The 24,942-nt window shown below is 37.5% G+C and overlaps 1 protein-coding gene across 1 annotated transcript in view; it reads left to right on the top strand.

The window, feature by feature from the left end:
- Positions 1 to 24,942, top strand: part of LOC114363461 (protein kinase C and casein kinase substrate in neurons protein 1-like) — a 33,974-nt gene that overhangs the window by 7,593 nt on the left and 1,439 nt on the right. Inside the window, exon 3 of the mRNA XM_028319185.1 lies at positions 9,394 to 9,542. Coding sequence (XP_028174986.1) covers positions 9,394 to 9,542 — 149 coding nt within the window. The remainder of the gene's footprint in view (positions 1 to 9,393; positions 9,543 to 24,942) is intronic.

Genomic DNA, 24,942 nt, shown 5'->3' with positions numbered 1-24,942 from the left:
TTGTCGTCACGGGCTTAGTATTATGAACTTTGGCGTCCTTTATCTCTTCTAATGTTCATTAGTTTGAAAAAGTGAAAAATACGTGTCGACTATTTTGTTGATAAGTTAACTGACGGACTCATTCAAACTCTTGCTTTTTTACCCAGGAAACATCCCTATTGTAATTAAGACGTGTTGTGAGCTTTTTCTTTACATTTATATTTGACCGCAATCGCACCTGGTGTTAAGCGAGATTAACTTATTGGCTACTTTGGGTGTCACGAAGTATTTGACGCTGACTGTACTGCGCGTGCGCACCGCGTAATGCATTTACACCTTGCGCTTGTGTAAACGGTTACGTAAAGGCCGCCTTTAGTGTTGCCACGCGCAAAAATGCAGGAAACATTTCAGTATGATGGGCGTGGTGCTATTTGTTGTGACATTTATTATGTCATTCATGTTCTTTGGTAAACCTGTATGTTTATACCAGCTTTTGGCAGCGGATTTATCCACGTGAATTCTGTCTAAAACCTGTTCCAAAAATTATCGTAACCAAATGAAACCAAATCTCTACCTTTCATTTAAATCAATTTAGTGGTTTAAGAAAGAGAAAACAAACATCCATCCATCGTAAGTACTCAGTCTCACAGACTTTTGCATATTTGTAATAGCCTGAAAATGTATTCACAAACATTACTACGAGGTCTCACAGTGCACGTGGACGCACAGGGTCACACATGAACCAATCACAGAGCTATATTCAACGCTGTGCGTTCGATTTGCTGCTTCACTTAAGCAAGCATCGTTTGTAAATACAGGCGTTAAAGTTGCTGTTTGCTACCTATAAATAAAACTGTAACAAAGTTTAACTTAACAAGTAAATAACTTTCTGTTAAATATAACGTTAATATAACACTTAATTACGGTACTTGTGTATTTGTGTTAGTTTTACCACCAATACTAATTACTGTAATCATTATAACACGTGATAGTATTAATAGAAATAGGTTTTTATTGGCTATTGTTCTTAGATATAATCTATCATTTCTTTCCACGTTAATGTATAGTGGCTTTTGACGAGAATGGGTATTTAATATTTATCACTATTAAAGGTGAGTCATGACTTAAATTAACATATTTTCTTAAACGTCCATCCTTAGTAGGTACCTAATATTGTAAATGCAAATGAAGCTGTCTTTCTCTCTGTTACCTTTTGACATTTAAACCACTGAACCAATTTAGATAAAATTTAGTGTAGAGTAGAGATAGTCTAAACCCCAGAGAAAACCTAATTTTTATCCCGGTTTGCGGAAGGAAGTCTCACGCACTGTTTCTGTCATAGACCGAAAGCAAAGCCGAGCAAAGCCGCGGACAAAAACCAGTGCTGAATAAATCAGTGCACAGAAAGAATCAGATTAAAGTTTACAGACAAGCATCATTTTTATAAGATTTATTATAACACACATGCCTACGAGCAAAATACATGTTTTTCTCCAAATTCACGTGGTAAATGTAGTGATTACTAAATTAGTACACAGCGTAGATTAAGTGAAAGATAATCTCTTTGAAAATCAGATTAAAGCAAAATTTGTATGAGATTTATAGTAAGATGCCACGTTGATGTATTTATTGATCACGAACAAAATAATGATTTTAGGTAAGGCATAAACAAGACAAACAAGATTCGAAAACTCAAGAATGTATTTCATTATTTAGTTCTGCGTGAACAAACATTACTACTTTTCTCGAATTCACTTGTTACAGTAATTCATCAGTTGTGCAATCGAGCGCATTCCGAATTCGAGCGCGCGACGAAATCGAAAGTTTTTATCGAGTCGACTCGATTATTCGATGCACGGCGGTCGTTTGTCACCGAGACATGTGTGGACTGGGCGGCAATACAAAGTAGAGGTTTTTTACGCGAAAACAATGAAAATGAAAGCTTTCGATTACGGAATCGATTTGTAAGCGATTACGATACATGTTCGTTAATTTTCTCCGTGGCTGAGTGAGTGGTGAGAGAAAGGGACTAAGTTTGTTGTGGATTCGATTCTCAGATAAATCACCAGTTTGGTTAGGTTAGGACATTGCTGTCATGAATGAACCCTATTATCCAGAAAATGTTATTCCGTGCTACAAAGGCCACATCAACCTGTCTGTTGTTCCATTAAAGTCGAACTATGGTTCTTATGTCTGGAAGCGGAGAGAGCCAGTTCCTCTGTGGTTGAGGATTCCGGGTGAAGCTCGCTTTTATCTTCGGTCTGATCATCACTTACCATCAGGTGAGATACAGGCCAAGAGTTTCATCGTTGTGGTTAAAAAAAAGAATCATCACAACATTCATCAAATATTACTGAAAAATGCATTTTTTTCATACTGCTCCTGTTCATTACACTTACATTATCTCGTTGGATTCGAACCTGCGACCGCAAAACCGGCATTCCACCGGAGCCTTCAGTAGTAATTAAAGTTATTTGTCATAACCGGCTCGAAGACCTTTAGCCGGTGTCGTAACGGCCACGCAAGAGGTGCCATAGCGATTGGCGACCTGAAATCGATCAACACTTTCGATGCAGGCGCACGCTCACGTACTCGTAGCTTTGGACGCGTGCGCATCGGAATGGAAACTATGGTACAGTTAGCGTCAAACAGTGACATCTAAAGTGGCCAAAAAGTTGACAACACAACCTTATTCTAATTGTAACAATGACGTGTTGCGATCTGTTTGGTTACTTTGGGTGTCACGAAATATTTGACCGCACATCAGAATACACATTTTTGGCAAAATAGCATCAATTACAAGAACTTAAGATAGCCGCAGCATTTAACTTGATGATACACTGTAAATTAGATGTTGTTTCCTCACCAGCCAAATAGTTTTGACCTTTCCAACCCCTTGCCAGACGATCATTAGTTTTTAGTAGCTTTTTTTTCGTCAGGGAAATACATTTATTTGTATACCCACCAGCCGCGGGGGCACCTAGTGGGTTATGTGGGGTTCTCCCTGCCAGAAGGGCAGGGTCTACCCACTAAAAACCTGACGTTGCCCTCGATAGCCATATGAGTCGGGAACGCGGGACATCACTATCGGCGTTTTGCCTCAAGCATTCGTCGCCAAAGCCACGATGACCCAAACTTCATGATGCACCAACGTACCTATATGTTGGGAGCATGCGCTGACAAACTTTCAGCTTTCTTAAAATAACGCAGGCCTGGCGTTCACATTAATATTTCGTTGGTATGTAGTCAGGTTAATATTTACACATTAAATATTGAGAAATCCACATAGTTCTGCACATCTTGGATTAAACAGGTCGTTGTGAAACTACATGATGGGAGCGTCTTATTCTTGCTTCGTGACAATCGTTTTGTCTATATTTTGTAATGGGCACTTGCTATTGCTATAATAAAGCCATCGTAATAATAGCTAGGGTTATTATTAGAAGTCCGAGTGACTTGGTAGATCGCTTATTGGAATATTATAATGAAAGCGCATGGGGCAAATACAGGGTGTTACTTTGCATTCTTGCCATATTTACAGAGGTTACTATATTACTGATACTGAACACAAATCCGTAAAAAAATAATGCCCGAAAAATTTTTTTTTAAATCTTGAGTATTTTATTTTATCGACAATCTGTTAAACACATCACTAATTATCGTAACGCATGCACATCACTTGTTGGCGATGGCAATGAAGACTTTTTTACTTTTTATTGTATTTTTAAATATCTATTGCAATCTATTCTTTATATTGTCTTTAAAATGTCTTTTTGACACTTGTAAAAAACTGAGAAATCCATCAATCACAAATCACGTTATAAATAATACAAAAATGTCTGAAGCGTATTCAAACAACGAATAATTTAATCAAAATGGTGCTTGGAGTGTCTGCAAGACGTCTTAGACGAAATGCTTGATGACGTACCCTTAGCGTTACACCAAATGCTCTACCTACTACCAGCAGGATGGTGCTCCCCCACAATAAGGACGTCAAGTGCGCGAATAATACGTTTGGTGAACAGTGGATTGGACGAGTGGTCCAGTAGCTTGGCCACCACGATCCTCGGACCTGACACCAATAGATTTTTGGAGTGACTTGAAACGACTGGTATGCGCAGAAGAGATAAACAGTGTAAACGCTTTACATGAAAGGATTGTTTTAGTGAAACTGTGAGACAAAACGTTTATGTGTTGCGAAAATTCAAGCGAAAAACCTACGCTTCGCCGTGCTAGACTGTGCCTTTATCAGAAAGGAGGACACTTTGAACACTTGCTTCGCAGTACGTAAACTTTGTAAGTAGGAACTTATAAATAAATAATTAATTGTGAATAAGGTGATTTCATTTCATACTTAATTTATTAATTTGTAAAAATAGGGTACAATGTTAAAATTAATTAAAACCCTAATAATTATTACGTATTTTTGACGGTCCTAAGCCCGTAAAGTAGAAAGGAAAATCTGAAATCAACTGAAGAGTATTTTAAAATAATTATTATGACTGGATAAAAAGGCTGGTACCCAGAGCCATAAAACAACAGATTATTAAGAACTAGGCCACGCCCACTAGGTTTATTCCACTTGCACCTGTAGAACGTGCGAGACAAAATGGGTTTATTCCAATTTGTACTGAAAAACCAAATTTACTAAAATCTTAGTGAAGTGCTTGTAAAAATGGTACGCATATCTTTTTTGCGACTAGGTTTCTTAGAGGGCAGATGTAATCAAACTGGGTACTGTAGGTGGGCGGGCAGCCCTATCGCATGTTGTCATACTGTGACGTACCGCGCGACTGTTGACATTTATTTCAAAAATATGGCCGAGTTGGAATACTGTATCTTACTTTCTTTATGGGAGTCTCTTGTTTATCTTAAACTAGCTTTCCGCCCGCGGCTTCGCCCGCGTGGAATTTTGTCTGTCACAGAAAAACTTTATCGCGCGCGTCCCTGTCTCAAAAACCGGGATAAAAACTATCCTATGTTCTTTCCCGGGACTCAAACTATCTCTATGCCAAATTTCATCAAAATCGGTTGCGAGGTTTAAGCGGGAAAGCGTAACAGACAGACAGACAGACAGACAGAGTTACTTTCGCATTTATAATATTAGTTGGGATAATAGGTATTGTTCCCTACTTTTATCTCTGTGAATATGGCAAGAATGCAAAGTAACACGGTGTATAAAGAGTATTTATATCGAAAACCAATTCATGTTTTTGTGTAAGAAGTATTAGAAGTACCTATTGTTAATTAATTAACTACGGTATCGCGAGGAGTTAAGAATCGTCGATTAATATTATGTTAAGGTAGTAATGTGCATAAATAAAAGGCACAAATATGCGATTTATCAGACCTTACCAACCTGTCTGGCGTGGGGAATAAAGGCCAAATTCTCCATTTTCCTTTGGAAAATTATAGAGGGTTATGCTCCTGTAGTGGAGGACTTAGAAATTATGGGTTTCCTTTACAAATACTAATTCCTTATTGCACGGATTGCACTCTCTTTTAAGGGTGGGTTGCACCATCTTACTTTAACTGTGACAAACGTCAAAAATCTGTCAAACTCCATACAAAATACACCGGTTATCGTAATAGTTACCGTTAAAGTTAGGTGGTGCAACTCAGCCTAAGTCTCTTCAAATATTGGCAAAGCTACCATTTCGAAGGCACCATTTCCTACAAAACTGCATGAATACAATAAAATCGTGCAAAACAAACGGAATCATTTAAATATCATTTTATAAGCTATAGATAAAATCACGATGAAAGTGTTAGGGCTGCGCCCGCGCACGTTAGTCGCACGATTATGAATATGAATATTATAGGAGCCACGTTACTACCCATTGTGCACCGTAAACATTGTACACAATGGCTCGTAAACGCCTGCCATAGTGCAAAGTGAACGATGTGCAGTAAGTTTGTTTTTAAAGAGGCTTATTTGTATGAGAAGATTCTATTGCAAAATATCACCGTTTTCATCTAAATAAAATGCAATATTCAATATCTTTTTTGCATTCCATGTTGTACATGTTAAGTTATAAATAATAATCTATGGTTACTACAATTTATGATACAGTACCTAGATCTGTTAGTAACCCTAGGCGGGCACGGGTGACTTCTGTCACCGTGACAGTAAGTATGTGTCACTTTTTCTCTCTTATTACGTGCAAAAGCGACAGATATACTGTCACAGTGACAAAAAGTCTTACTAACGCTAGGCGCGCACGGGTGACTTTTGTCACCGTGACAGTATGTGTCTCTTTTTCTCTCTTATTACCTACGTGCAAAAGCGACAGATAAACTGTCACGGTGACAAAAAGTCACCCGTGCGTGCATAGCCTAACTGTGAAAAGAAATTGATTCAGATTTGACGTTAAACTCAACATTATCTAACACCATTACACAAAACACGTAAACCGAAGAGATTGTCTTATTAAATACTGAGAATTTAATCACCAGTACTAAAATCAAATCGTAAATAGGTTACTCGAGCTAAGTATTACTCAACTCGATGAGTTAATAAAAGCAAAAAGCTTTTCTCGTTATATCCAATACTTTTTGGAACATAACGCGTGAAATCGCCTCTGTGCTTGCGATCGAGAAAAATAAAGTAAAGCTGCTAGTACACTAGAGATAGGCGAGGAAAGCGAGCGAGCTGGAAAAATATTTTATTTGTTAACAAACCCTACCTAATGTTAGCGTCAAAAATCTGAGGGGCTTATACAACAATTTAAACGGAAATTGACAATTAGTGTGGAAATAAAATAAACACGTCTGTCTGTATAAGTTTTTTTTTTGTAATAAAACCATAAATGATTAAATGTTGGTAATCTATGTCTATGGTCAATCAAATGGGCCCGCTATCTATCCACTCTTTTAATTTTGCGTTATTAAATTAAATAAATACCGCGTGAAGTGTTTGACAATATGACTCAATGAAACAGTCATATTATTATGACGCTCTTCAATATAATGTCATGTTTTATTTTGCCTTTTGACTGATTTTGCATATTCTATTATAACCTCGTAACAACTGAAAATAACAATGAAACTAAAAAAAAATACACGTCACGGAAACAACTTCTGAAAAAATACATTTCCCGCTAGCGTTTTCTTCACACTACTGTAGTGGATAGCTGCCTTAATAACTCGATGACAATAATGACCACCCGTGGAGACCATTATTGACAATCTTAGAGGTTTTCAACACTTTCAGATTTCATTTTCTATTTTTCTGCCAGTACGTAAGTTGCAGAGTATAATTGTGTATTGTGTTATTTATTACATAATGTGTGAAGTGCTCAGCTTGATACGGTGGCTGTATTGCGGTTAGTAAAGAAATACATAATTATAGTGCCTAATCCAGTGTTTAAACTATATTTGAGTTGCGTTATGCAATAATGTTTCAACTCAAAAATATGCAAAAAATTATATATTTCAAACTTGATTTAAAAAATAAAGTTTCACAACAAAATTAGACTCTTAAAAGTAGACTAAGATCCTGAATAAAGTTATTAAAACAGTTGCGACCAGAGGGTCGTCCAAATTGGTCACGTACTGTCCTTGAGGCTGCTTGTTTAGGACACGCACACCAACGACCTTTTGACTTCTGTCCTCACTTAACTATAGCTATGTTTGACCCGTGGCTTCGTTCCGGTAAAACTGTATGTTTATACGTATCAGGTTCCGATTGTGGCTGTGCGGTTTTTATATCCGCAATCATAAAAATCAATTGAGAACAATTTCAGTAACCCGTCGAATATTCTTTTATTGATACAAATATAACGCGTTAGGAACTGAGAATACATGTTATTAACCAATAAGATTCTAATTTGTACGTGCATTCGCACAAATTGTACATGAATTCCTACACGGTTTGTGAAAAATGTGAATTGGAATTTTAATGCCCAACGCCATCGGGTCGTTACGTTACAAATGGACGGTAAAATTCTCGCGTTTTCGAATCACAATAAGTCACAAAACCAAATTTAAATCACACATCAGGTAAATAAATGCCCAACTGCAAATTGTCGAATTATGGGTACCTACTTGTGCCTTTTTTGTGCTGAACATGCGAAATATCATTTAATATAACAAATTATATAATTCGATATGCAATCACGGCTCCATTGTTGTCACTGCAGCCCCCATCGACCTTGATGGACGCACGCGCATTGCTCGGTGTCGGAACTTATCGCCGCGCTCTCGTTTCCATTATCAATCTATATTTATCAACGGCAAATTGCACCTCTGCGGTTTAGATAGAATCGACCGACCAGTTATGTTTGTAAGCTATTTTTTTTTTCAATGGGACGTATCGTTTTTGTCATTTATTTTTGGACTGTCCACTAGAAAGTGTCTAGGTTGATTCAAGGCTGGGTATTAAGATCCTAAACCAATTTAGGCAAAATTAAACAAAAATACTTCACTATGCGTGCGTGTCCCATCTCAGGATCGAACCCAAAACCTCTTTAAGTCCAGAGTGTTACTTTCTAACCAGTAGACCGTGGAGGCTTCTGCCACCATTTTAAAAAGGGATAAACCCTTGACGTTGGTAATTAAAATGAACACACTAATATGGGGACATTATTGAAAATATATTATAATAATATGTAATCGAGTCGATTAGTTAATAAATTATTCTCTATGTTTATTACAACATATTCCGCGCTGTATCATAACCACGAATTACTGTAATTCGATAAAACAGTTTCTGGCCCTAAATCACAAGCGGCCATTATTGGACAATTTGTCCCAATCAAACGAAAACAGCACTAACCGTTCCCTAGCGTAATTATTACGATAACTTCACTTGACTTTAAACCTTGTTGCTTCTGCATTAATGATTGTTTTCGCATACAGAGGGGTAGGGCAATAAGTGATTTAAACGTCCGCAATCAGATAGAGGTTGGATGGTAGGTTAATTTTACTAGACTTGTTTACTGCGACGGGTCGCTATGCGCAGGTATTTGTGGACAGTAAACAATGCACAGGCTAACAACCAAAGAACGTGTATGAAAAAAGCTATATTTTAAGTTAGTTGAGACTTTTATTGTAGGCAGATGCTTACTGATTAGACGTGTTCCATCTTAGACTTTTCTCATCGTCGCATAGTACCTATCCCCATCTGAGCTGTCAACTGCAACCACCGAAAGCCCATCATTATCACCGCCTTCACTATCATCATCATTTTGTCAGCAAAGAGATTTTCCAGATTTAGAATTTGACCTACACACACTCTAGTCTAGTCTGGTGTCCCGTATTCCTTTTTACGACATCTTCGGAAAACTTACATCTTATTTATAAGGAAGACACCACACATAGAAACTATGCGTAACTAAAGTCTTAAAATTGCACTACGCCTCGTAATGTTGTATTATTTTCAACAGTTTTAATATTTAACACGTTCTCGTCCAGGTCCCGAATACGGCACAATGGAGGCGGCGTGGAAGGGCGGCATGGTGGAGGCGGAGCGGCTGTCGGACCTGCACCTGAGCGTGCGCGACCGCCTCGTCAATGACGTCATCGCGCAGATCAAGAACTGGCAGAAGGACACATACCACAAGGTTGGTGGATATGCCCTTTCCTAGTAGTTACTCTAACTGCTTCACGGGACTGGTAGGACACATACGTACCGCAAGATCGGTGAATATGCCTTCTTATAGATTACCTTCTATACTCTTTTATAAAAGTTTACTGTTATGATAAGTCTCGAATAATAGTGATAAGCATAGTAAAAAAAATCATTAAATTAACCACACGTTAGTGGACCTATCGATTTACACTAAGTTATTTGACTTCATCATCATCATCACTTACATTTTAAAGTTAAATTACACGATTGTTCTTTTATTGGGGAACCGTACACTTTGATAACAAATAGGTTATACAATACAATATCAAGTATTACCTCAAAACCCGTCAGCGTATGATTTATCGCACCGACTTTTATTAGTTTTGTTTCAAATATATTCGGCTAATGGCGAATTCGGCTCGCGCCCATCCATCACAATCAATTCACGTCCTTATCAATGAGAGGATCGGGAGGCGCCATGAATCATAAGTAGACAAGGTAACCTTATTTGTGAAGCAACTTGGATTAAAGTTTGACCGTTGCTCTGAGGGCGGATGTCTTGGCTTATTTTTAAGCTTATTTTGGAAGGAAATTCCAAGGCGTAGTGATTTTTGTGAATAAATTAATTCGTAATACTCTTACCGTAAATAATGTAAAACTTGGTCTTTCTAATATAAATAAACATCAGGTTATTTTTTTTTAACTTTTCTTCTATTGTGAATTGTAACTACTGGGATCAAAACCTTGACGGATTTAAAACAAATCGCCATTGACGTCTAACATTTTTGGATCCAATTATATTATTTTAGGCCTATATTTGCTTTATTATTTTTCCAGCAATAATCCTAACGAACCTACAAAAAAGTCCCGTCCCTTCTGGGAATCGATCCTAAGCCCTCCATTTCGAGAACCCATCTACATCCAAGTTACATGCAGTTTAGATATCCCACAAACAGTTTAACTTAAAAATTATCCAGTAAATCAGAGAGCTGATACATTTAACCACTTCAATGCTGGTGTCTGGCCAGCAGCCAAGCCCTGTTGCTGGCATCTGATCACAGTTCAAGTTATAGCCCTCAAGGGTTCGTAAATCAGGCACAGAGATTATGTTCCGAGCTGGCTTAATATCTTCTGTTACTGCTTTATTGCCGGAAAATTTAAATAGAAATTATACCAGCTTAGTTGAACTCATTCATATTTACATTTGATTAGAATTTCTAACTAACGGTCCTAATTACAACTATTATGAAATGAAATGTCTTTCAGCTTAGCACTCTGGACTAAGTTTGGCACTTGTGACATTAGTTATTTATTACTCCACCACATGTAAAGGGTTAACTAAACTAAATAAAAATTGGGACCCTAAGAGCGCAACTTTGCATCCATCAGCTAGTATTGCGTAAGGTAAAAGACACAGAAAAGGTTTCATATTAATCACTTAGTAACCATAGATTTTAAGTTATTTAAGTATTTTAAGTGTTTTTAAAAATCATGTGTTGCTTCACAAATTGATACAATTTGTAATTTTACATGCGCATGCTTTATAAATTAACTCAAAAAATCTTTAATTCTACGTACAAACCTAAGGTAGAATGTGTAGTGCATAAAGTGAAGCTGCTTCCAAAGACCCATTAAGTCACTGCACCAGCACCATTTTGAATGCAAATGCTTTGGAAAACACCTTTCTCTGGGCTTTGTTTAAATTATTGATCAGCTTGCCTGGAATTAAATCTACATCGCATTAATAGTGCACTTTGGCTTGCGTAATGGGAAGCTTCATAAATATTCCGCTTTTCATAGGTTTTGATGAAAAATTCATAGCTTTAGGAGTCCACGTTTAATGGATATTATTGTTCATTGATAAAATTACCTACGTGATAATTAATCCTACACTGCTGTGTCTGTGAAATAATGTTGAATACTCAATATTTTATTGCATCCAATAAGTACTTAAGATACATTATGTACAAATACAACTGGATACATTTGAATTAGTACAACTCAAAATACTATAATTACAGGAATAGTCATAAATCACATAGTTTTTGACGCGGACTCCGATAATCACCAAAATGCAATTTTGAATTATTTTGAGTTGTACTATTTTCTATCTAGGAGTGCGGTAAGATGTGTTTGGTGTTTGCGGACAAGTTGAGTCCTGCATCTTGTCCGTTTACGAGTAGATTCAGTTTCGTTATCGCTTCGCCACGTCTCCAAATTATATCCAAAACAATCAATATGTGATTGTCTACAGAAAGAACCTCTAGAAACAGAAAGAAGCGATATAGCTAGAGATTTCTTGCCGCGAAAAAACGGATGCGCCTTCGTCCCAGTTCATCCTCAGGTCATTGAAGCGCAATAGATAGAAATAGAATAATTTACGTAACCGGCCGCGCCGGTCAAGTGCGAGCGAACACGGCCGCTCATGAATAAAACACGCACCCCGTATATAGACTGACGGACGGAAACTTACCTGTTATAGTTTGGTACGGTCGGTAGAGTAAATATTAATTTAATCCACTGTCTAAAAAACCTAAGTTTAGCCAATCAAAAAGGCGTGGTGGAAGAGATTGAGATAGGCAGGATCACAGATCACAGAAACTAAAGGAAGATGTGACAAGGGAGCGGGGCCAGTGAAACAGCGATATGCCCAAAAACAACACATTGCTCGTGACAGCAATGATGACAGCAGCGACGTCATAATGTAAACAGTTTACATTACTTGCGTAGTAGTAGTTATTCGAACGTTGATTTGATACCGCAGTGAATAATGAGTACATATGTACTTTGTGTGTGTGAATTTCAAAAATTTGTGAGGGGTTAATTTTTTCACTTTATTAGAGTGTTTACGGTTTTTGCCGACTCTACACGATTCCTTGCACATTATGCACAACGCAAAGTTTGCTATGCTAATCGTAACGTCGGCGTGATTGATGCCGCGCCATCTACCGTGTGGTTAAACAAACAATATGCTACGCGACATTTTAAGCTTTTCCATAGCTACCTATAGGTTTAGGCTATAGGTATAGGCTACCTAATTAATACGAGTAGGTATTATGTCTAGCCAGCATGGGGAGTGTAAGCCCTAGAGAAGGGCTCTTATAGTTTAGTTAGACCAAAATAATGGTCTGATGATGTTACTATTGAACGCGAAAATGTGTCAGGATGAATGGATCTTTGTTAACCTTTCACTTACAAACGGCTAGACGGATTTGATGATACTTAAATTTTATCGCTTATTCATTGGATTAGCTCATAAGTTAATCGACTTTATGCTTTTCTGTTTCTATTGGCGCAGACAATACTTTGATCAAGTTTTACAAAAACGCCTGTTTATATTGGCAGTATTGGCACCGATCATACTTTTGCCAAGTATTTTTCTTCGGCCGTTTGGTGTAGTGGTTCAGAACGGACTACTATGCCGAGAGGTCCCGGGTTCGATTGCCGGCCGGACAGAAATTGAAATGATGAATTTTAATTTCTGTGATGGGTCTGGGTGTTTTCTATGTTAATATGTATGTATTTAAAAAAAAAAGTATATAAGTATACTCAATACTCAATATGTTTATTGCTTCCTTAAGGCTTGGTATTTCTGCTAAAGTAGGTATTTCGCGCTGTCAAAATCTGCGCGCGCAATTCTTCGCCGAAGACAGCGCGCCAAAGAGCTCCCGCCACAATTTCCAGCTACATAGTATAGAAATACGCAGTTGGTTAGGTTAGGTCGACTTCCTTCCCTTCAAGCATCACACTCACAACACTTTTTATTACAAATCATATCCAAGTGATACAAATTAAAACACCTTACAGACTTTTTGGGAATATATTCTAGAATCGAATAAATATGAAATATAACTGCAGAAGTAAACACGGTTCAGAGTGGCCGTGGCGTCGCCTGACCTTCTGGAAGTTCTGCGCCGGCTTAAAGAATTTCAAGATTACGTCACCCGACCTATCGGTAGGCCCTTGGAAGCTTGAGCGACTGGAAAAACCTTTTATGATCAGTTACTCGTAGTAGGGATTATTTAGAGCTTGGATAATAAATTATAGTTGTTGCAATTCACGAAGCTTTGCATGTGGTTAATAACATTAATCAGTACACGCATTAATTTTGTTCAGTCTCTTTGTTTATTAATAAATAAAAATATCATACTAAGTAGACAAAATTCATAATTCTTAATTATCAAAAATTTTAGCTTTCTCCAGTAACACTGATGTTATTATACTGTGACTCATCAAAGTCATCATTGTCAAAAATATTGACAAATCGCGAACTGTCACGACCAAAAAACTGACACGCGTCCGTCCTCCGTAAGCGCCACCGCGCGACTGATTGAGATTGTCCAAGCCGTCATGGGCAATTTTTTCCACATTTTTTAACATAGTAACTAAATAAGAGCCAATATAAAAATTTCATCCGTTAAAAGCCCTCAAGTTATTTCTGAACTTTAGTTTAGTAAAAGATTCAGAATCTCAAATCGCTTATTTAAAAAATAAAACCATAAATAGAAAACGAATAGAGGTAACTTTGGGAATTTATTCTATCGAGTCAACTTCATCAAATCGTGTTTCCATCCGTTAATAGCCCTAGAAAATATCCTCAACTATGCCCAAATAAAATCTTAGCCTTTAATTTTACTGTTTAGTACCTCAAAAATGAAAAATGAAAACCTCATTTTCGCCATTTTCACTGCTACCCGGCCTTAAGTACATTTAGGTGTGTATGTTTATCCGTTGCGCGTTGTCTAGTACCCATAGTACAAGCTTTGCTTAGTTTGGGACTAGAGGCGCAGTGTAAAATGTCCAAGGATATTTATTTATTTATTTTGATTGGTAGGCACTGATTACTTACCGATTACACTGATGACTATTGTCTCGATTAACGATCTTATGTCAACCACAGCTACTAAGGGTCAAACCACTATTTATGCCAGCGCATGCCCGTCAAGCGTCAGTCAGCATACATTACCAATGCCGCCTTATTGTATTACATATCGAGTGGGCACATGATTGTAATACATAATGTCTGGTTATCACGACATGGATGTCATATAACACTGAGAACGGCCAGGACAGCCAGTACAAAAATATGAATAATGAAATAAATACGAAGCGGAAGTTATTTATTATAATTTCTCTAGCTACCAGTTTAGGCACCGCACACCGATTTTATCTACAATTAGATAAAACAGTGTTAAGTTAGTCGGAGAAAAAGCATCGACACTTTTACGAGTTAGTTCAAAGAATTATTATTCCCTCATACTACCTATGTATGAGTGGCGACCACGGGCTGGAAGGTGTACTGTGGACAGGCCTCTCACTCGGTGGAACGACGATCTGAACAAGGTCGCGGGAAGCACCTGGATGGGGGCTGCCCCATCCATGTACAGGACCGCTCGTTGTGGTATTCCTTGCGAGAGAAGCTCTTTGTCTAGCTGTGTATCATTTGGCTGAAACAACGACTTCTAGTCAGCTAGACTGGTTCTTATTTCTGTGCTGTGTCGAAGGAATCAAACAAAAGCGCATTGATGGCTTATGAGCAACATAAACTCATTTGTGTATGGTGTCGCCAAGGATGCGACGTCGCATTTATACTGATACGATAATGTCCTGCGCGTAATTATTTCGCAACGAAGTCGACACGATTATTGAAATTATCAACGCTGCTTACAATTATTTATAACTTGGAGATATCATCATCATCTCAGCCACAGGACGTCCACTGCTGAACATAGGCCTCCCCCAATGCTCTCCATGTTACCGATTAGCCAAACTACAAGGTGGACCGACGACATCATAAAGGTAGCAGGAACGCGCTAGACTTGGAGATATATTGGCTTAGAATTCCGTTTCTCATAGTAAGGACTATCTTTCAATAAATAAATGAAGACGTTCCAGAATAAACAGGGTTCAGAAATCACTGATTTCCAGCCTTCTCTACATACTGGTGAAAGGAATAAATATTCCATCCCTAATGTGATAACTGGCAATATTAAAGCCACCGCTGTATTATTATCTCCAAAAAAAGCTTGACATCTGCCACCGTCCTAATAAATAGTATAAGTTATAAAAAATATAGATAACCGGAAAAAATAAGGCAGATGTTCGCAACATGCTGTTGATATCGTTAGAAATTTGAACCCACGCGTTTAAATAGTCAGTTTTTATAAAACAAATTGAACCTATGTCGTCAGTAATGCTTATTATGGTATAGCAATTAGAAATTATTGGTTCAATCAGTCTCATTAGCGCTACGATGAGTTTTATAAGATGATTCATGGCCTTCTATTGTTTTGCTAAACAATCTGTTAGGGTGGAGACACACTTGGCAAGTAGAGAACTAATGTGATGTTTGTAAGGTTAATAACAGACCTTGACTGATTTAAGTGTTATGTGGTTGCTGAAAGTAGAATTATATGGTTCACACCAATAGAAAATGGAAATGTTTCAACTGATGGCGAATAATACGCGTATGATTGAACGATATTGTAAATTTGCGACTAGTGATTTTAGTAAAATTAATATTTGATTTAGAATACTGAGACAGTTCAATATCTGTTTTATTCGATTGCTATCATATTTTTTTTGCAAAATTGCTGCATTGCCTGTAGAGTTAAAAAACCACAGGACAGATTAAATATTTGATATCCAATAAACCATATTCTTCATTCACGTCCAATCTATGTCAATACCAAACTATTGTTTCTGTGCTTTAGGCGGGAAACCATCATTATATCCAAATAGAGTCACATTCAGTTATAATATTAATTTAGATTGCTTATAAAATGGGAAAACATACCGAATTGAAAAAAACAGGAGGTTCTTTTTTTAAGTCAATTAAAAAGTAAGTCATTTATAGGAATCACTTACTTCTTCTTGTCATGTCGACAACAAACCTACACAGTGTCAACCCGAAGCACTGCCACAAATTGGGTATTGCTAGCTTCCTCCAAACATGGAAGACACCCTCATTATTATTCATTTAGAAGAAGGAATGCATGGAAATTGTTACAGAATGTACAGACGACAGCACGTCAAGCTTAACACTGTAGGATCATAAGCAGTTGTAATAAGAGCGGGTTTGCAATAAAAATGTATAGTCGGATGTGCTGTTGATTGTACAGTCAGCGTCAAATAGTTCGTGACACCCAAAGTGGCCAAGAAGTTGACAACACAACCTTATTCCAATTGTAACAAAGACGTTTGCGAACTTTTTGGCTACTTGAGTGTCACGAATTGTTTGACGCTGACTGTACAGGGCAGATACAACCTTACGTCGGACAAAGGACCATCGCAAGGGTTGAGAAAATAGACAAAATATCTCGGTCACGCAATTTTGTGCGCAATTTCAGCTAAAAAGGACTTGGCCACAAGTACTATTATAGGGAGCTATTACAAACAAAATGGGCAAGCAATTTTACTTGAGCTTTAGTTTTTCTGAAGGTTAATAACGAAATGGGTCTTTTGAAGTCTTGTTAATGGCTTGCTGCATTAATATTATATTTGAGTGGGCTTTATGCAAAATTTAAATAAGTATTTAGAGACATTAGTAGAAGAAGATTTACTTTATACCGAAGTAAAAATATGTTTTCTAAAATGACATTTTTATTAATGCTAAGGCACCTGCGTTAGACATGGCTTAATTCGACCGATGTCTCTGAGCAATTAGCAAGCATAGAATCAGTTTAAGTTACGGTCAATGAGACTGTGTAATAATTTTCTGATTAAGCTAAAACTTAAGGAAAATTGATTGCAAGATTTGTGTGTCGCAATGGGACTCAACCCATAGACATCTGAATGAAGAGAGTCTTACGCCAACCGTAGTTACATGAATATTGGAACTTCTCAGACAAGCAAACGTTTGACCACAGTATCACTATTTGACTTTTTCCTCTGCAGGTTTTCTAGAATATTTTTTCGCGTATTTTTCCTGCATTGAGTAGTGGTAACTCCACCCACGCTTCTTAGAGAATACCTCACGTAGATGCTGTAGACTCCTATACTTTATGGAGTTTATGGCCACGTCTCACGGAATATTGATCAGACAAGTATACATGGTGAAAACGATAAGTAATCTCACTCGTTTATTTCTAAACTATTTTGTATAGTTTATATTGAAAAGTTGGTTACTGATCCTGCAAGCACAGAATAAGTAATAGTACAGGTACAGAAGGATTACTCCGCAAGACGATTTAAATAAATGCGAGTCTTGCTACGACGTGATACAGTGGAATTCAGCTCGCACAGCACTACGTACCTACAATTTTATTCACCTACAAGTTTTGTCTCTTTCTATCGCGTGCCTCTGAACTCTTCTTACGCTGTTAGGGTTGCTGTCTAGTAGTGTCTAGTAAAAAAATAATTAATATACTTATTTGTAATGAGGTACGTATGTAGGTAAGTACGCATTCATTATGGAAAACCTTGGGAGAGGCCTTTGTCCAGCAGTGGACGTCATTAATTTGCTGAAACGAACGAACGCATTCTGAGCAGTAGTCATGGTAGGTTAGATTCCTATACTATCCTAAGAATTATTGATTACCTACATGGCCAACATACCTTTCAGCATCTTTGGGAAGCGAAAAAAGAGATAAATCCGGTAGATTTCTTTTCGAATTTAAACACCCGAACGCCACACAATAATATTTCTTTCTCTTTATGTCCATTTTGTAATAATACTTCGATCATAGAATTAGGTACTACAACGCACGCCAGCGACCTGACGGGCGCGCGCGTGACACTCGACTGATATAATCCCCGCCGGCGGGGCGCTTCGCTGTAGGTAATTATCGGATGTACCGCGCGGAGTGAGCCAGGCCTGCTGCAAGTGCTTCATAAACTCTAACAAACTGTATATCTATATATATAAAAGAAAGTCGTGTTAGTTACTTCGCTTATAACTCAAGAACGGCTGAACCGATTTAGCTGAAAATTGTCAGGGAGGTAGTTTAGAGCCAGGAGAAGGACATAGGATACTTTTTATCCCGTTCGAAATAAAAAAAAGTCTGCTTATTTATTGCCATTAAGGCGGAACAAAGTTCGCCGGGCCAGCTAGTTACAGATTAAAATGGATGTATCTAAAAATTTAATGTTTCCAGCTGAATATTATTTTATTGTATAATGAGACATGTGCAAAAATAAATATCCTGATAATGAATTTAATCATTGTTATCTTTGTTACTCCGAAAATGCAATATCGAAGTGGCACCAATAAAAAATATCGATAATACTGTGCAGTTTTGTGATATTTATAACATTCAATATTTTGGTTACATTTAGCTTTGAATCCTAGAATCGTTATTCGTAAACTATCTACAATCCGAAGACCCAAGAGCTAGACTGACCCGACACTATACCGAAGATATCCCGGACGTCAGTCTGTACGAGATTAGAATGGCTCTCAAACAGCTGAAGAACAACAAGGCACCGGGTGATGATGGAATCACGGCTGAGCTTTTGAAGGCAGGCGGAACGCCGGTACTGAGGGCTCTTCAGAAGCTGTTCAATTCCGTCATCCTCGAAGGGAAAACGCCTACGACATGGCACAGAAGTGTGGTGGTACTCTTCTTCAAAAAAGGTGACAAAACCTTATTGAAGTTTAAGTAGATAAAGTCTAGGTATGTATTTTAAGTAGATAAAGTCTAGGTATGTATTTTAAGCTACAAAATTGCAGACTGACCCAGGCCAACCGTTTACTACTTCGAAAGGGTAATCCAACTTCGCCAATTCCAACTTTTGCCCGCCCAACTTCGAAAGTCCCTAAGCTCTAAGCTCCGGCCCGTTGCCGTGGTAACTGGCAGAATCACTTACTGTCTGTAAAATCTATTTGAAGATAGAAAATTGAGAAAAGTTTCAGTGGACATACTTGATAGCTTAGATGAGAAACACAAACTGCTGAAGATGCATTTTTTATTAATAAGAAATTGTTTACAACATTTCGCGTTTTGAAACGACACCCAAAACTTTAAAGAAAGTAAATCTTTTAAATATCTTTTAATCCCTTGTTTGTTGTGAATGTTGTGATATTTCAATCATGAGACTAATCCTAATATGACTAAAGATTCTTCAAATCCAGACTGTCATGTTCTGTTTCCCATTGGGAACATTTCAGTAGCGACGGATATCTGTATATTCAGGGATTCTCTGAACCACTATTTCTATCTAATCAATAATTGCGATATCTCATCAAAACACGGGACTATTCCCACCATCCCACCGCTGCAACTCCTGTGTAGCCAGGATCTACAGCTTGACCGCCAATAAAAAACCCAACCAGTGAAGGTCAAGTTTGTCCCGGGGGAAAGATAAACTGTCATTAGACGAAGAACATAGGACGAGTTCAAAGCAATATCTCATCAGTGCTTTTCATATAAAACAACAATATAAAACAACAATATAAAACAACAATATAAAACAACAATATAAAACAACATCCTGTGATAGCTCTAAAGTTCTTGAACTAATTGCCCTAAAGTTCTGAACATTGAAGCCACCCAATCTGTGCTTGTTTGAATCAAGTTTCTATCCTTTCATAAGGGCCTAAGCAAACTAAGTTATAAGCCAAAAATAGTTCTCTCAAATGACGTAGCTCAGGGTTTCCCAATCTTTTTCATCTCGCAGCGCACTTACAAATTTAGTATTTTGTCACAGCTAGGGTTGCCAGGCGTCCGGCTTTGGCTTTTTAGGGAGTTGTCTGGCCAAATATTGCCTTGTCCGGCCTGTCCGGCTTTTGTTAGGCTTTTTATTTGGTTGCCGCGCCAGGCGAAACTCGAGCCACAGAATCATATGAAGCGCACGCATGCAAGCGAATGCACGCATCAGGATGTTCGTTAGCAACCGATGATGATAGTACTCACTCTGAGTTGACACTAATTGCACCTTCCTCCCCGTCACATGTCCGGCTTTTAGGGTAAAATGGCCGGCCAAATGAAGCACAAAGTCCGGCTTTTGTGATTTTGGACCTGGCAACCCTAGTCACGGCCCGCAATCCTTTGAAAAAGATACAGTGGAAAGACGAGCGGGTAAAGATGTGGCTCTCCCACGTATCCACGAATTTTATTCAAGCGCCAACGCGACGTTAGTTTACAACAATTTAGAAAAATAAAATTAGATGTACATTTTTTTTCTTCCTCTTAGTACTAGTATCTAAGATCGGCTATCCATAGCCTTAATGAAATGGGTTCTAGGAGCGGATTATTTCATTGGTATTCTATAGAAAAGTCTGTTGGTAGAAGATCTAGTTTCTTTCGCCGAGCTCGAGGATGTACCACCTTTTGAGGCGCTTTTTATTTCTGTTTATTAGTACATAATACACATGATACTGAAAAGGTGGGCCACTTAGCAAGTGTCGTAGCATCTCAGGAATTCCACGACCCTGGTCTTCCGTGGACACCGAAAGCACTTCTATGCACAACAATTACTCATTCAATACTTTTACATTACATTACTAGGGTTGTTCAAAGAGTAGTGAAAACAGGATATTTCTAGCCATCACAAAAATCTGAAAAGAATTGGACTGGTCGTATTCAGGTGAATGTAATTCTTAAACACAAAATGGTGAACTATATCCCATTTTCATTACTTTTTGAACACCCCTCGTATAGTTTACTTTCTACGGCGCACACTTTGGGAACCCCTGACGTAGCTTATCATAACGCTGATGCCCTCTGTCACGGCTTGGAGCGAGGCCAATATTCACGAATTTCGCGATAACCCAAGTTCACGAAAACGGTTATAGGCCGGCCCGTTTTGGCCGGGGAATTTCATTGCGGGCTTGTTATTGGGACCAGTGGAGCTTGCGCTCTACTATAATAATAATAAGATACAATAATAATAAAATATTATGTTAATAAGAGTAAGACAATATCCACCCTGTATTGGTACAAGGTGGATATCATCTGACTCTTATTATTATTATCATCGTAAGATATATAATCGTTTTCTAAGACTATTAAAGGCATTATTTCCTCCGAGTAAACGACTACGTTTGTATTGGCATTTTTTTGCATGTCTTCATTGTCATCAGCTTATATCTTCACGGAGCATTTGGCTTACTCTTTCTCTCTCTCCTCTCCCCCCGCCCCTATTTCTTCTCTCTCTCTCTCTTTTCTCTCTCTATACTTACGTTGACCAAATGGGATGAATGTAGAGTTTAGTGATTCTATTGGTTTGCTTCTCTTGAATATTTATTCTCAATAAACAATTCCAGTTTAGTCATAACATTAATTACCATTTTGAATGCATTTGTTTAAAGAGTTATTTTATACAAGAGTAGTTGAATAACGACAATGTTAACGTCGTTATACACCATGTGACAGCTGATAAACGCTTCTTTACGCTCTTATCAGCATCTGATAAGGGACTGGGTATTTGGATCAACGCGTCTTGGTCCTTGAGATAATTCCACTTCATGAAAAATGTATTCTGTGGGCCTTATGCATACTTAAGATTGACCTTGACATCGATTTTGAACCCAAGAACGTTGTGGTAGATTTAGTTAGATGTTGTCACTGAACTAAAGTTCTTTCTATTTTTTGTAATGCCAAACAAGGCAGGTATTTGACCGCAATCACACATGAAGTTAGGTGAGATGCAGTAAGTTTTGTTCTCGCGAGATTGTAATAAGAAACTAAAACGTATTATCAAAAAATGGAGAAAAGTTGTGACTACACGTCATGCTTTTTCCTTTTTGGACAATCTTGTCTAATCGATTATAAACTGGTACCAATACTATCTAGAAATCGAACCCGAAACCATTATTTGAGGACAATAAACTCTCTAACTAACGTATAACTATTCTTGACTAAACGTACTAATCATCTTCCTTGTTTATAACCTTGTGATGTATCTCGCAAAATGCCCCTATCATTCGGCACGCGGAAGCATTAGCATCACCTAGCATACCCATTAATCTCTATTTAAACACCGCTAATCTGCTACTAAACGTATGTTACATACCTACATACAAGACTATGTGTATATTAATGTGTTAAGCCCAGAACAGACGGTGAAAAGCAACTGCAACGAAACTGCAACTTTCTGATGATTCTTGTGAATGAAACTGAAACTGAAAGTTTCAAACTGGTCGCGTCATGTGTGGTCTCTCAACGGACGCTATGGCAGAAACTTAGATGCAACTCAAAATTAACTAGCAGTTGCAGTTGCGTTTCACCGTCTGTTCTGGGCCTTAGTGTTTAGCATCTATGTTAAATTGCGTATTACAAAGTACTCTCGAGTTTGCTACGAGAATTGAAGATGTGGACTAAAGTGCTTGTTAAATATACAGTTTGACTAGGACTGTCTGAATAAGGGTTTAGTGGTCTTTGGTTGATAATATAACGGATAGCTGTCAAATGTAGCATTAACTTTAGAAATATTATCGTGTATTTATTCTATTTTATGTTCGATGTTATCAAATCAATACTAGCTCAGCTCAACGCATATGTTAATATTCGATTAAAAATGGCGACAACTTCAAAAGTCTTTAATCTTTTTTCTACTACTTGGTTTGTTCAAAAAAGATTGGCACACGATTGCTTACATTTTGACTTTTCAGCTTATTGTTTTACTTGATAGCAAGAGATCTCCTCATCATAATTAGGAAAGAAATTGATCATTACTGTTCAATTGTTCATGTTAATTGTTATCACCTATTTGATAATTTTCAGCAAACTAAAGCCTTACGGAGTGTGAAACTGATTTCTGAAAGGTCAGGCGGTGTTATTTTGACCGATCCACCGAAAATAGCTGGCACCGCGCCAGACACTCGAAAAAAGTGTCGGAAGCAACTACTATGGTGTTATTTCTTATTCTTGCTGTATCAAGTTGGTACATACTTGTATTTAGATATTATGATTGTTTATTTGACCTCCGTCATGGTTTATAGTGAGAGATGATGAGTTATGTTTAATTTCTGGTTCCTTGCAGCTAACAGTAATTGAAAATTCAAAGTTTACAAAATCCTGTAAAATATTTGTGGGTTATATGGCTTCTAGGAGCACTAAAATTTGTTTTGCAGTGCTTATTTTCCATGTATATGTATGAGTTATGTATTATTTTTTATGCTACACTTTCATTAGTTTTTAGATAAGAGAGATAGAACCGTGCACACTCTCTCTTTGTAGTCTTTAAAATATTTCCTAGGAATTTCGAGATGCTTTTTTGTAGAATCACTGAACTCTATCTCACTTACATAATTTACTAAATGATCGTAAAAACTAGATCATGATACATCGCACTTTAAATGTGTTAATGGTCACTCGATTTAATAACTAAACGCTGGAACAATTTAAAAACGATTTGCTCGCTAGTTATGTGTTGAGCAATAAGAACTCCAGATCTTTAAAACAGTTTTTTTGTTTTAAAATATCAAAGTTGACACAGTTCATACTTAACTTCACGTTGTTATACTAGGTACCTTCATGGTGAAAGGAAGGAAAACACACTAAATAATCATCTTCATTGTTATATCAGAAAGGATGATGCCAGGGTTGCTATGAAATCTGATAATAAAGTAACTTTTATACAAATGTCAAAAATAAGATGTATATGATACCTACTACCTAGTAAGTAGAAGATGGGTCCAGGATTTGCATCCTCCTTTATTGCAGAAGATTAAGCCAGTCCTATACGCACTAAAGAACATTGTTAAATCTTCAGAATGAACGTAGAACTTCCTCCTAAATGTCAAAAATGAGACAAATGAAAGATATGTTTGGTGATTCTCATTCAATAACAAGTCCATTCAACCCTCTTTTTACTTCTCGTGACTTCTTGGCTTCTGTATGACGTAGGAACAATTTGCTGATTCACCAGCACCGACGCAGTCACGCTCGCCGTGTGCGCTAAATTATGCGCGAACGCACGTTCCCTTTTGCGCGCGTTGCACTGTCTTTGAATTGCATGCATTTTTGCTGTTTGATTATTTTAATACTGTAAAAAAAAATTTAAACTGCACAAAACAATGTAATACGAGCTGTAATCTACAGAATAGCTATGCTTAAAGTTTTCCTATTTCATAGTGATCAAAATCAGAAATGGAGAGATCCTTAGAACTAAGTATTTGAGCGAGGCACACATCCAAAAAATTTAGCTAAGTTTTAATTATTCTTCATGACGAAGCTTTTAAAAGTTCTATGAATTATTTCTACTGTTCTAACTAATTTCTCACAAAACTCTGGCCCCATCTGGCTTCAGGAAGTTTTGTTCAGCCCCTTCGCCAAACCATAATTTTAACTCATTTCTTGACTACATATAGTTAAGTGTCTTTTGTATTATGTATGTAAAACGATACTGCCCGTGCCCGCGCATCCTGGGGCGCGATGATTTGTTTGCTGACCATACAAAACACCCTAGATATCCCATAAGACCCTGAAAATAGGGTCCAAAATTCACCA

The sequence above is a fragment of the Ostrinia furnacalis genome, unplaced genomic scaffold (assembly GCF_004193835.3).
Source record: "Ostrinia furnacalis isolate ACB-3 unplaced genomic scaffold, ASM419383v2 OfSCF7140, whole genome shotgun sequence".
In the NCBI taxonomy this organism is placed as follows: domain Eukaryota; kingdom Metazoa; phylum Arthropoda; class Insecta; order Lepidoptera; family Crambidae; genus Ostrinia; species Ostrinia furnacalis.
This window is presented reverse-complemented; position numbering and strand designations above follow the sequence as displayed.